Below are 15,083 nucleotides of genomic sequence, written 5' to 3'. Positions count from 1 at the left end.
CGTTGAGTCGCTTCGCCAGTCTGTACGTGGGTGTGGGTATCTGGCTAATGATTGGCCGAAGTGGGTTTCCAGGCTTGTGCGTCTTGACATTTCCATACGCATATCCAGGTTTATATTCCCCAATGATCTTTGGCAGGTGGAGTCCGGATTTCTTGGCGTTCACAGTTTCGATCAGTTTGTTGACCTTTGCTTTTAATTCGGCTGTAGTGTCCTTCGTTACCCTTTGGAACTTAGTTTGGTCAGAGAGTATGATGTTCATTTTCGCCAGATATTCGTCTTTTTTAAGAATGACATATATTGGCGACTTGTCACCTCTCCTGACAACTATCTCCTTGTTCTCACGAAGGCTTTTAGCTGCCGCTTTAAGCTCGGGGGACAGTATGGTGCTTCTGTAGTTGCCTCGATTCTTTCCTCCTTCTGCAATAAGTTCTGCTTGTAAGGTATCTTTGGTAGTGACCTTCTTTTGTGTCTCGAGGTCGAATATGTCGTCCAACAGAATTTCCAACTCTACTTTCCGGGCCATTTCACTCGGTCTGGACATAACATGACAGTTTATGCCCAGATTTAGGAGAGTGACCTGGTCCTCAGTGAGGTTAATTCCTGCAAGGTTCAGGAAGCCATCTCTTGGTCGTGGAATTGCCATAGGTCCTCCATATAATGTTGTTAGTTTCTTGATAATCCTTCTTTCAGTGCTGAGGTGATGTTGGTCTGTGAGGATGTCGAGGTGTTGTTCAATGCGGGTACGGATACTATGGTCGATGTTGCTATTTCTCCACTCGTTTGTAGCATGAAGTAGTTGCGTTTTGTTGTCTTTGATTTCATTCTCTGCCTTGTATATCTGATCACGAATCAGATCCTGGCGATATTTTATCGTGAAGGCTTGATTCCTAGCTGCTGGGTCGTGCACTTTAATATTAGTATATTTTGGTAGCAGTCTTTCCTGTAGACATATATTATTAAATATGACCGAAAAAGTAAGATTAATAATTCTAACACGAATTTTCTCAATCTTTCGTACATTACGCTTCACTGTTGGAGGTAAATCAAAAATCACTTCTCCAAAATTCATTTTTATTTCTAGTCTGACGCGACACGGGCGCGTTTCGTAAAACTTATTACATTTTCAAAGACTTCACAAATACACAACTGATTAGAACTTACGTCCCTCTGATATTATATCTACATTTGAGTGAGGTGGGAAGGGTGATGTGGCATTAACACAAGACAGAACAGGAGGGGATATTAATAGGGTATTAAAAGTATCAACACAAGACAGAACAGAAACAATGGGTATTGAATAGAAGTGTTTGTAGAAAGCCTATTGGTCCATATTTCTTGATGCTTCTATATTGGAGCGGAGTCTTGAGGTGGGTAGAATATAGTTGTGCAATAATTGGCTGTTGATTGCTGGTGTTGTATATATACAAGTATATATACAAGTATATATACCAAGTATACTTGGTATATATACCAAGTATATATACTATGGTATATATACCAAGCCCACCAACATAGGATTATGCCTGAACGGTAGAAGTGAGTGCCCCCAAAGATACAAAGCCAGTGTTCTCAATGCTTATATTCGTCGAGCGCTTACCCACTGCTCTGAATGGAGCAACGTGAGTAGAGAGTTTGAAAGAGTAACTCAGGTATTGGTGAACAACGGATATAGCAACGCGGAAATAAACGCTGCTATAAGAAGACACTTGGACCGTTGGTATAATTCAGAACCTAGAACAGAAACCACAACACCCCCAATAAAATTATATTACAAATCAACCATGCACAGTGAACATATAAAAGAGGAAAGAATAATGAAAGAAATAATCCGTAAAGGAGTAAAAAGCACTACTCCTAACCAAAACATAAACCTGATAATATTCTACAAAACCAAGAAGACTTCCGAACTCCTTATCAAAAACAGCCCGAAGCCGACGGAGAACCCTCTACAGCAGTCAAGCGTTGTATACATGTACACTTGCCCCCACGAAGGATGTAACCTTCAATGTAAGTACATAGGTATGACGTCGACCAAGCTGACGAGGCGTTTGACATGCCATCTTCAATCTGGTGCCCCTAGGAATCACATGAGACAAGCCCATGACATTACTCTAACAAGAGAAATGTTGAACAAGAATACTTGCATAATAGACAAAACCCAAGATTCAAGAAGATTACAAATTCTTGAGGCAATTCACATAAGAATAGAGCGACCTACCATGAACACCCAAATCACGGAACTATTTACTCTACCCACCATGAGAGTAAGGACAAGACAAGAACATATCGATGCCAACACAGAAGACAATGTCCAACATAACAGGCCAATTACACTGGATTAATCTTTGTGTTTAGATAGGAGATGCCTCGTATGGGCCAATAAGCCTTCTGCAGCCCCTATGTTTATCCCTTATGTATCCCCCCATGTTTTCACCTTCATTGTATTATCACCTGACCTAATGCGGGTATAAAATCAACTAGTATTGTAAGATCTGTTCACTTGAGAATGAACCATGGAGGTTCGAAACGTCGTGCAAATTATACAAATAAGTGTAATACACTCTATAGTAAATCACTTCTTTTCTTCACCTTAAAAGTACGAAAATGAGTTTTGGAGAACTCCTATTTCAATTAAGCCCTGATGCTAAGAAAATAGTTAGAGGGATAGAAGCCCTAAACCAGAGAATAATAAATACAGAATATGCGGTCATATTTAATGAAACATGTTTGAAAGAAAACCTGCTGCCAGTATACACCAATATATATATATATATATATATATATATATATATATATATATATATATATATATATATATATATATATGTCGTACCTAATAGCCAGAACGCACTTCTCAGCCTACTATGCAGGGCCCAATTTGCCTAATAAGCCAAGTTTTCATGAATTAATTGTTTTTCGACAACCTAACCTACCTAACCTAACCTAACTTTTTCGGCTACCTAACCTAACCTAACCTAACCTATAAAGATAGGTTAGGTTAGGTTAGGTAGGGTTGGTTAGGTTCGGTCATATATCTACGTTAATTTTAACTCCAATAAAAAAAAATTTACCTCATACATAATGAAATGGGTAGCTTTATCATTTCATAAGAAAAAAATTAGGGAAAATATATTAATTCATGAAAACTTGGCTTATTAGGCAAATCGGGCCTTGCATAGTAGGCTGAGAAGGTACTAGGTACGACATATATATATATATATATATATATATATATATATATATATATATATATATATATATATATATATATATATATATATATATATATATATATATATAGCCAGAACGTCGAACTCCGCCTACTTCTAGGCCCGATTTGCCTAGTAAGCCAAGTTTTCCTGAATTTAAATATTTTTCAATATTTTTTCTTATGAAATTATAAAGCAATCCATTTTATTTTATATGAATAAATTATTTTTAAATTTGAGTTAAAACTAACGTAGATATATAACCGAACCTAACCAACCCTACCTAATCTAACCTAACCTATTCTAAGACTGGAGTTTTGCTAGGTTCCCAGCCATATTGGTGTGTCCTTAAATGAGCGTGTGGATGCTGCCATTAAGGAAGCTATCCACAATTGTCCCATCTCCCGTAAAGGTGCTCCTTATTCTGACTTCTACCCAGTTATTCATTTCTCAATCCTTGCCCGTTGGCAGGGTCGTTGGTTTTCTATTACTGGTAACAAACTGCGTGCTCTTAAGGGTAGTGTGTCCCCATGGCCTTCCTCCTACCTCCGTAACCGGGGGTGGGGAACGGCTTTGGCCAGGTTACATATTGGTCATACACGTTTAACTCACGGGCACTTAAACAAGCGCCGCCCTGCTCCTTATTGTCCAAACTGCATTTTTCCTGTCATGGACGTGGATATCCTTGTTGAATGTCTTGTCGTCCTGGACGTGCTTTCATCTTGCTTCCCAACTGTCCCTCGCGGTCACCTGTCCCTATATAGCATCCTTGGTGAATCAGACACATTTAATATCATTTTGCCTTATGCACTTTTGTTCTTGTATTGGCATCCTAAGTAATATTTATCCCCTTTTGAATATCCAGCATTTGATGATGCTACATTGTCTCCTCAGCTTGTTGCCATCTTTTGATAATTACTTACTGAAATGAATTATTTATTTCTAAATGAACATTAGAAATATTCAATAAATATTTCCAAAATCAATGAATAATGATGCATATTTCTAAAATAAGTAAAAATAATTGATTTGAATTGATTATTTTCAAACTATTTACATAGTTAGCTGGCAGCCAGTGCCAAGAATCGTCGTTGGGGTCTAAATGTGACCTAGGATCGTTGTTCTCTTCTTAATTATGGCGACCCCGACAAGCCTATGTTCATTCCAAACCCCAGACCATTGTCTCTGCCAATTTGGGTGAACCTGAACCCAAACGTCTGGCCTCATACTTGACGACAGACAATGTATCTTCTAGTATAAATAAGGTTGGTACCCATCGTTGTCCGGGTCTGTCTGTCTCCCATTTGTCCATATATCTATCTATCCACCTACCTATACTTAACTATATATATTCATCTACCAATCCATCCATCTATACATTTATCAATCCATCCATCATCTATACATCTATTCATCTATCAATCCACTCATCTGTGTATCCATCTAGCTATCGATCTTTCTGTCCGTCTACCTAATGGCCTATTTACCACCTATCTATCCAACTGTCTGTCCACCTATCTATTCATCCACTTAAAAGTCTATTTATTCATCTATCCATCCTTCTACCAATCATGTCATCCATATTTATTTATATATAGAAGAGTTATTTTACTATTGTACAGCCACCAGCAACCATAGCGTTTCGGGCAGGTCCTTAATCCAATGTTCCCTGGAGTACGACCCACCAAGTCGTTTAACAACCAGGTACCCATTCACTGCTGGGTGAACAGAAGCTACAGTTAAGGACTGGCGCCCAGTCAATCCTCCCCGGCCATGATACAAACCCAGGGTAGATCGCTCGGTAAGCGCGGGGCGAGGGTTGTAACACCGCGCCACGGGGATTTCGATCTATTTATCTACTCATCATCTATGAATAGCTCTATCAATCTATTCATCCTTCTGTCCATCCATCTATTCATCTACCTATCCATCTATCTGTTAATCTGTCCATCACTTTGTCCATCTATCCATATATCTAGCTATAAATTCAGACTGCTATCTGTCCATCCATCTGTGCAGCCATTTATCCTTCAATCTATATATATCCGTCTAGCTTTCTATCTGTTCATCTATATATTCATCTATTCATAGATCTATCTATCTATCTATCTATCTATCTATCTATCTATCTATCTATCTATCTATCTATCTGTCTGACTCTATCTTTCTTTGTGTCTGTCTCTGTCTCTTTATCTAACTCTAGCTGTGTGTGTCACTGTCTCTGTCCACCTGCCTGTCTCGTATAAACAATACAACTGTCTAATGTGTGGGAGTTCGAGAGCGAGAGGAGTTCAGTGGTGTGAAATACAAAACAATAATAGTTACTACTTACTGTGCCACAGTGCCGTTGCTTGAGAAACCTCCGACTTGTGTAAGGATCGTGTGTTGTATGCCAGTGCGGCCAAATTATTGACAGCACAAAATTCTCGTAATTTTCCCAAGATCAGTGAATAATGGTGAATATTACTTTAAGATTTTTTGGAATACGAAAGGACTTTTATTTTGAAAATATAGATATGTAGATGTCCGCCAGTGCCCAAACCTATAGAGAAGGAGGAGGTGGCGTTAGCACGCTGTTCTCTTTTGACTTATGCGACCCCGACCAGCCTATGTTTATCCCTTACGCAAGACCATTCCCTCTGCAAGTTTTAATTTGGGTAACGGTAGCCTCAACCTTGTTACCGCCAACTTTGAACAGACAGACATTATCTCTTATAGTATAGATGATATAGATACGAACAATAACTTGTGACAATACTTTATTAAACATGAAACTCGAGGACAACAATAAGTGAACGTTTACTAAGATGAACTTCTTCAGCGGTTAACTGTTACACATACGAGTGTTTACTCGAGCTATTGTTTACACTAACTAGTGTTTATCACAGCTAATGTTTACACTAACTAGTGTCTATCACAGCTATTGTTTACACTTCCTAGTGTTTATCACAGCTAGTGTTTACACTAACTAGTGTTAATCACAGCTAATGTTTACACTAACTAGTGTTTATCACAGGTATTGTTTACAATTCCTAGTGTTTATCACAGCTAGTGTTTACACAAACTAGTGTTTATCACAGGTTGTGTTTACACAAACTAGCGTTTATCACAGCTAGTGTTTACAATAACTACTGTTTACAATAACTAGTGTTTATCACAGCTAGTGTTTACACTAAGTAGTGTTTGTCACAGTTAGTGTTTACACCAACTAGTGTTTACACTAACTAGCGTTTATCACAGTTAGTGTTTACACTAACTAGAGTTTATCACAGCTAGTGTTTACACTAACTAGTGTTTAACAGCTAGTGTTTACACTAACTAATGTTTGTCACAGCTAGTGTTTACACTAACTAGAGTTCACATAAGTGAGTGTTGACACTTGAAGGTGTTGACACAAGTAAGTGATGTAGTAGAGAGGAGGTATACATGTGCATATATGTATTATGAGAGAAAGAGGAAGTATACACCTACGAGAGTGTGAATGTGAGTAATATGTGTGAGGCAGGTATATATATGTGTATGTGTGTGTATATATGTGTTGTCTATGATGGTTGCTGTGAAGAGACGTCATCCTTCACTTCTTCAAGCAACATATACTCGTTTGAAACTTAAGTTTGCGAGTTGTTCATAATTCCTTGACATCAAAGTTAAGGTCTCTGGAGTTAGGGCTTCCTGTAGACAACCAGGAAGAGTATCGAGTTAGGGCTTCCTGTAGACACCCCAGAAAGAGTATGGTGCAAGGGCATCCTGTAGACGCCCGTGAAGAGTTTGGGGTTAGGGCTTCCTGTAGACGCCCATGAAGTGTATGGTATTAGGGGCTTCCTGTAGACGCCCATGAAGTGTATGGTGTTAGGGCTTCCTGTAGACGCCCATGAAGAGTATGGTGTTAGGGCTTCTTGTAGACGCCCATGAAGAGTATGGTGTTAGGGCTTCCTGTAGACGCCCATGAAGTGTATGGTGTTAGGGCTTCCTGTAGACGCCCATGAAGAGTATGGTGTTAGGGCTTCCTGTAGACGCCCATGAAGAGTATGGTGTTAGGGCTTCCTGTAGACGCCCATGAAGAGTATGGTGTTAGTGTGGTTGTCCCTGATGAAGAAGACGAAGGGGCGGTCACATCTGAACACTAAAGGGTCCTGTTCGATCAAGAGGACTGTGGCAGCAGCAGCCTCGGAGCCTTCCTCGTTCACCTCCACCACGGCCTTGTGGATGACGGTGTTCACACTCAGGCTGGTGCCCCGAACATAGTTGGTGAGATCACTGCGGCTCGAGAACAAGTCTTCGATCCCCAGAGCTCCTAGGGCCTGTCAGGAAGATAGGAAGCGTAGTGAACACTAAGAACATGTCAGAAGGGTGGATTAACACGAAGAACACGTCTGTGAGAAAGGTGGGTGAGCACTAAGAACATGTCAGTGAGAAAGATAAGTAGGTTCTTGAATACTAAGAACACGTCTGTGAGAAAGGTGGGTGAGCACTAAGAACATGTCAGTGAGAAAGATAAGTAGGTTCTTGAATACTAAGAACACGTCTGTGAGAAAGATATGTAGGTTCTAAAACACGAAGAACACGTCTGTGAGAAAGGGGGGGGATGAATACTAAGAACATGTCTGTGAGAAAGGTGGGTGAACACTAAGCATATGTCCGTGAGAAAGATAAGTAGGTTCTTGAACACTTAAGAACACGTCTGTGATGAAGATGAAAATGCTGTTGAACACTAAGAACTTGTCTGTGAGGAAGAAAAGAAAGTTCTTGAACACTAAGTACTAAGTTCTTCCTTACATGTCTGTAAGGAAGAACAGAAGATTGTTAAGTACAAAGAACACGTCTTTGAAGAACATGAGATGATTGGTGAACTCTAAGAAGTGGCTCAAACCAACAGTATGAAGCTGACAACATTTTTCTGTAAGACTAATACAAAACATTTTTAACACAGGGTGTCACCAATCATGGTAGTGTTGTGTCCACTACACCAACAGTATACCACCACAGTCACCAGTCATGGTAGTTTTATGTCCACTACACCAACAGTATACCACCACAGTCACCAGTCATGGTAGTTTTATGTCCACTACACCAACAGTATACCACCACAGTCACCAGTCATGGTAGTGTTGTGTCCACTACACTAACAGTATACCACTAAAGTCACTAGTTATGGTAGTTTTATGTCCACTACACCAACAGTATACCACCACAGTCACCAGTCATGGTAGTGTTGTGTCCACTACACCAACAGTATACCACCACAGTCACCAGTCATGGTAGTTTTGCGTCCATTACACCAACAGTATACCACCAAAGTCACCAGTCATGGTAGTTTTATGTCCACTACACCAACAGTATACCACCACAGTATATCACCAGTCATGGTAGTATTGTGTCCACTACACCAACTCAGACCCCTCAAACAAACTCAGCAAACTCAGTTTTCTTGATATAAGGGGTCTGAGTTGGTGTAGTCGGTCAAGGCATACCAGTTATTGCAGCTGCGCGAACACCTGTACTCTCTGGGTTCGATTCAACTATAACATAAAGAGGTAAATATATACAATGAATTAGTGAGACAAATGTTTTTCAATGATCCTACTTAAATCGCCCTTTAGCTGATCTATTAGAAATGGATCTAAGTTATATAGACCACTGCTAATATTCAAATTACAAATTGTTTTCAATAACAAATTGTAAAAGCACCTATAACAGAAACATAATTGAATCTGCTTTGATACAGATCACCAAAGAAAGTAATTTGAATATTAGCAGTGGTCTATATAACTTAGATCCATTTCTAATAGATCAGCTAAAGGGCGATTTAAGTAGGATCATTGAAAAACATTTGTCTCACTAATTCATTGTATATATTTACCTCTTTATGTTATAATTACCTATGTATTATGCTTGTATGTCTGCTGTATCAGATGGGCCATTGGGCTACATCGGATGGGCCAATTGGGTGCATCTGATGGGCTAATGGGCCGTCTGCGTTGTCCAAGTATTGTACCTCACCTCACTTCACCACTCTCTCCTGCCTATTTATACCCATCACTCGATCTGTAAAATCATTCCTTCTGAAGATGTATTTAATATACGAAAGTACTTAAGGAAATTCCTGTTTCATTTTCCTCCGTGGTCTGACATTGTCACATTCTTAATCACGTGTTTATTTTCGTGATATACACACACACACACATTATATATATATATATATATATATATATATATATATATATATATATATATATATATATATATATATATATATATATATATATATATATATATATATATTATATATATATATATATATATATATATATATTATATATATATATATATATATTATATATATATATATATATATATTATATATATATATATATATATATATATATATATATATATATATATATATATTATATATATATATATATATATATATATATATATATATATATATATATATATATATATATATATATACACATATATATTATATATATATTATATATATATTATATATATATATATATATATATATATATATATATATATATATATATATATATATATATAGATATATAATTACATTAATGTACATTTGTTTTGATTATCCATTTTTATTTCAATTGTGTCTACTATAGGAGCATTCTAGTGTATCAAATACATGCTTGCTGCTACGGTACCCCTAGATACGTTTCCAGTGCTTTTAGATACACAAGCTTTGCTGTACCAGATAGATCACAAACTGCACCTCACGTCGTTGGAAGACAGGAGAGTTTGGAGAGACATGATCACCAACATACAAAATTTTCAGGGGAAGAGAAAGGGTTGACAATGATGCATTATTTAACATGGGCGGTACACGCTCAAGGAGACACAGGTGGAAGCCGAGTACCCAAATGAGCCACAGAGACATTAGGAAGAACTTTTTCAGTGTCAGGGAAGTTAATAAATGGAATGCACTAGGAAGTGATGTGGTGGAGGCTGACTCCATACACAGTTTCAAATGCAGATATGATAGAGCCCAGTAGGCTCAGGAATCTGTACACCAGTTGATATACAGTTGAGAGGCGGGACCAAAGAGCCAAAAACTCAAATTTGTATACCCCTCACCTATTTGTACTCAAAGAATGCAAATAAGTGAGTACACACACACACACACAATGTACACATAAGAATGTACACATAAGAAATTCCAGGAGGTCTTCACCTTAGAGTAAGGAGAAATTCTAGAGATAAGAGAGGGAATAGTTAACCAGGAACCACTAAAAAAGTTTGAGATTACCAGTGGGTAAGTAAGAAAGTTTTTACTAGGGATGGATGTGACAAAGGCTATAGGCCCAGATGGAATCTCCCCTTGGATACTAAAGCAAGGAGCAGAAGCATTGTGCCTGCCACTCTCTATAGTGTATAGCAAATCACTGGCAACAGGGGGAACTGCCATAAATTTGGAAAGCAGCTAATGTAGTCCCGATATACAAGAAAGGGGATAGACAGGATGCACTGAACTACAGGCCAGTGTCTCTAACCTGCATACCATGGATGCTGATGGAGAAGAATGCGTGAAGAAAGCTAGTGGAACATCTGGAGCGAAAGAACTTTGTAACACAGCATCAACATGGGTTCAGGGATAGCAAGTCCTACCTCACAGGGTTAATGGAATTCTACGACCTGGCAACAAAAATAAGGCAAGAAAGAAAGGGGTGGGCAGACTGCATATTTTTGGATTGTCAGAATGCCTTTGACACAGTGCCACACAAGAGGCTGGTGAAAAAGCTGGAGATGCAGGCTGGAGTGAAAGGGAAGGTACTCCATTGGATAAGGAAGTACCTAAGCAAACAGAAGACAACGAGTCACTGTGAGGGGCGAAGTCTAAGATTGGCGAGACGTCACAAGTGGAGTCCCTCAGGAGTCAGTCCATGGACCTATACTGTTTCTGATATATGTAAATGATCTCCCAGAGGGTATATAATCGTTTCTCTCAACGTTTGCTGACGATGCAAAAATTATGAGGAGAATTGAAACAGAGGATGATAGTAGGAGACTACAAGATGACCAACACAGACTGAATGAATTCTCCAACATATGGCTGCTAAAGTTCAACCCGAGTAAATGCAAAGTAATGCAACTAGGCGGTGGAAACGGGAGGCCAGACACAGGATACAGAATAGGAGATAAAGTGCTTCGTGAAACGGACAGAGAGAAAGATCTAGGAGTTGATATCACACCAAACCTGTCTCCTGAAGCCCACATAAAAAGAATTACGTCTGCGGCATATGCTAGGCTGGCTAACATTCGAACAGCCTTCAGGAACCTGTGTAAGGAATCATTCAGAATCTTGTGTACCACATATGTAAGACCAATCCTGGAGTATGCGGCCCCAGCATGGAGCCCGTACCTTGTTAAGCACAAGACGAAGCTGGAGAAAGTTCAGAGGTATGCCACTAGACTAGTCCCAAAACTAAGAGGCATGAGTTACGAGGAAAGGCTGCAGGAAATGCACCTCACGACACTGGAAGACAGAGGAGTAAAAGGAGACATGATCACAACCTACAAAATCCTCAGGGGAATTGACAGGGTAGATAAGGATAAACTGTTTAACATGGATGGTAAGCGAATAAGGGGACACAGATGGAGACTGAGTACCCAAATGAGCCACAGGGACGTTAGAAAGAAATTTTTCCAGTGTCCGGGTAGTTAACAGATGGAATGTCAATGTAAGTATAGTATACTCATGTAAAATGTCTGTGTAAGTATAATATGGTCATGTAAAGTGTCAGTTTAAGTATAATATGGTCATGTAAAGTATGTCAGTGTTACCTTACCTTACCTTAACTTGAGTTACCTTGATGTGTTTTCGGGGCTTAGTAACTCCCGCGGCCCGGTCCTCGACCAGGCCTCCTGGTCGAGGCCTGGTCAAGGACCTCGTCAACCAGGCTGTTGGACGCGGCTGCTCGCAGCCTGACGTATAAGTCACAGTCTGGTTCACCAGGTATTCTTTGGAGGTGCTTATCCAGTTCTCTCTTGAACACTGTGAGGGGTGTTACGGTGCTCTCTCCTATTTCTTTCGTTTGCCTGCTTTATGAGTCATATCAGCTCTCCCTACTGATTCTCTGAGGTTCAGGGAGCCTATTGATATATGTGGCGACCAGACCGGCTGCCAGTTAAGGGAGAAAGTTACATTATAAGTTGTAAGTAAGGGGAAATTGGCGCCCTGATATAAAATGAAAGAGTATCCCCTACTGCAGATATGACGTTTTGGAAGGGACACTAGCCGATCGCGGATTGGCTGACTTAGGTCGCGGGCGACCAATCAGGGCCCGCCATGATGTCACCGAGTGCCCTGGGCGGCGCCAACGTCAGAGTTGACCTGACCGTGAAGGCGAGAGGACGCACCTCGGTCAGCTCTCAAGGATTTGAGGTTCTACAAGCCTTTCTTAGTGGATTAGAGCTGGCTATCGCAGCCCATCTTACGTATTGGAGACCCCGCGCTACTGGGAAGCAAAAAGGAACCAAGTTTATTGAGCAAAAGAGTGCCAAACTTGGAAAATATTCGGCGACGACGCTGGACGTTGAGGGCCTGGAAAGGTGTGGCGGGCAGGCCTAGCTGTGACCGGGTCACATCCACTGAGGGTTTTGGAAGGACGACACCGTTCCTAGGACAAGGAGCAACGCCTTGTGGAAGGGGCGAGTGTGGGAAAATAGTGATTAGCTCAGTGCCCATCGATGAACCAGGATTGGGGTAGCTGAATCTCAGGGATTATAACAGCGACGACGCGAAGGCTCCACGACACCTGAGGACCTGTGGAACGTTCCTGGATCGTCAACAATCGACTCAGGAAGCGTGGGAACCTCACACCATCGAGGGACAGGCGTCGTGAGCCAGGAATGTAAGGCAGATCATTTTCCCTCCCATTACCCCGTGTGTGAGTAGGCTAGATAGGCCACAATATTTACTTATGTATGTGGCAATAGGACATTAATACTTTAGTAGTAGAATAGGCTGCAAGGCAGCTTGTATCCAGGACTGTCAGAGGGGACAGTGTGTATGGATGGTAGGACAGTGAAGAAGAGGCGCCGACGTGGTGAAGAGGCCCTCCTGTGAGAGAGTGTGGGACTCCTGTCTTTCTGCCCAGTTGAAGGAGTGTTGGAGGTCGTGGAAGAAGAGGCTGACGATCTCCAGACTTATTATCCTTATTTTCATATTCGTGTATTACTTGTGATTGTATGTGTGATCATGTAATTTGCATCAGTAAATTCACACTTTTTTCATTGTGTTTAAGTGTGCCTCCATTATAATATTTCTCTATGAGCATACACGAAGGTTATCATAGTACCACCTAGGGAACACTACGTTCTCTATAAAAGTTCTTATTGCCTAGAGAGTGATAAAGACAGCACGGACTTATATAAAAGTGTACCCTTAGCCATCCGATCAGTACCAGTGCCTGAATGGTGGCAACTAGTAACGTAGTGGCTAGAGAGAGGTAAAGCCACACAGACCTTCCTGGAGGGAGTACCCTGGGCCGACAGTCTAATAGCAGATCTATGGGAGCAGCAATCTTCTGGCTACAAACAATATATAATACACCCACTTAACTGCATTGCTGGGGTGCAGATATAATAACCCAGCTGGCGACCTTGTTAAGAAGAAGATAGAGAAGACAGGAGGGAAAAGAGTTCCTGCAACCTTTTTGTCTGGCAGGCAAGACTCAGGGAGGTTATGGTTATAAGGTAAGCCTGAGTCTTCCTTCACTCCCCCGCGGGTCTAGGCCGGAACTGTTAACAGTAGTTTCCCCGTGTTTGACTGAAAGGCTTCCAGGGTGAATCAGTGGCACCCCTTTTGTGGTGGAAGCAAAGACCTGCGGAGGTGGGCATTATTGGTCCTCTCCTGTGTGACCAAGGAGACTCCGGGGAGTCGGAGGGGCTGAGTATTCGGCCTTTTGAGCCCCCTAGCAGCCGAGTGCTAGCAGAGCCCCGGCCCACCCCCCGTGATAGGGGTTGGTCAATTATGCCCCTTATGTACAGTGGAAGCGTGTTGAAGTCTCGGGCCTCAGATGTTGATTGAGTTCTGCCTCAGAGTATATGTTGCACCTCTGCTATTCAACGGGAGTATTCTACACATCCTGCCATGCCTCCTGGTCTTATGTGGTGTTATTTTTGTGTGCAGGTTTGGGACCAGCCCCTCTAATATTTTCCACGTGTAAATTATTATGTATCTCAACCGCCTGCGCTCAAGAGAATACAGATTTAGGCTCTTTAGTCGATCCCAATTGTTTAGATGTTTTACTGAGTGGATTATAGCAGTAAATAATCTCTGCATGCTCTCCAGGTCAGCAATTTCTCCAGGTTTGAAAGGGGCTGTCATTGTGCAACAGTACTTCACTCTAGAGAGCACTAGCGTCTTGTAAAGTATCATCATCGGTATAGCACCTCTAGTGTGAAAGGTTCTTGTTACCCAACCTGTCATTTTTCTTGCAGTTGTGACAGCTACTTTATTGTGATTTATTGTAAAGGTAAGGTCTTCCGACATAAGTACACCCAAATTCTTACACTTTACAGTGTAAGTGTAAGTTTAGTATGGTCCTGTAAAGTGTGTCAGTGTAAGTACAGTATGGTCATATAAAGTGTCAGTGTAAGTATAGTATGGTCATGTAAAGTGTCAGTGTAAGTATAGTATGGTCATGTAAAGTGTCAGTGTAGGTACAGTATGGTCATGTAAAGTGTCAGTGTAGGTATAGTATGATCATGTAAAGTATCAGTGTAAGTATAGTATGGTCATGTAAAGTGTCAGTGTAGCTATAGTATGATGATGTAAAGTGTCAGTTTAACTAACACTCCTTAGTTAACTAAGGAGTGTTAGTTAACAACCACTCCTCG

General features: G+C 40.6%; 1 protein-coding gene across 2 annotated transcripts in view; it reads right to left on the bottom strand.

Annotated features, from left to right (window-relative positions):
* Positions 1 to 5,951: 5,951 nt before the first annotated feature.
* Positions 5,952 to 15,083, bottom strand: part of LOC123750571 (leukocyte elastase inhibitor-like) — a 365,203-nt gene continuing 356,071 nt past the window's right edge. For both annotated transcript variants that reach the window (XM_069323892.1, XM_069323891.1), the window contains exon 6: positions 5,952 to 7,510. In XM_069323892.1, the coding sequence (XP_069179993.1) occupies positions 7,244 to 7,510 (267 nt within the window). In that variant the 3' untranslated portion in view covers positions 5,952 to 7,243. The remainder of the gene's footprint in view (positions 7,511 to 15,083) is intronic.

Source organism: Procambarus clarkii, chromosome 13, assembly GCF_040958095.1.
Source record: "Procambarus clarkii isolate CNS0578487 chromosome 13, FALCON_Pclarkii_2.0, whole genome shotgun sequence".
Classification (NCBI taxonomy): Eukaryota; Metazoa; Arthropoda; class Malacostraca; order Decapoda; family Cambaridae; genus Procambarus; species Procambarus clarkii.
The sequence above is the reverse complement of the archived record's forward strand: the minus strand, read 5'-3'. Positions and strand labels throughout refer to the sequence as shown.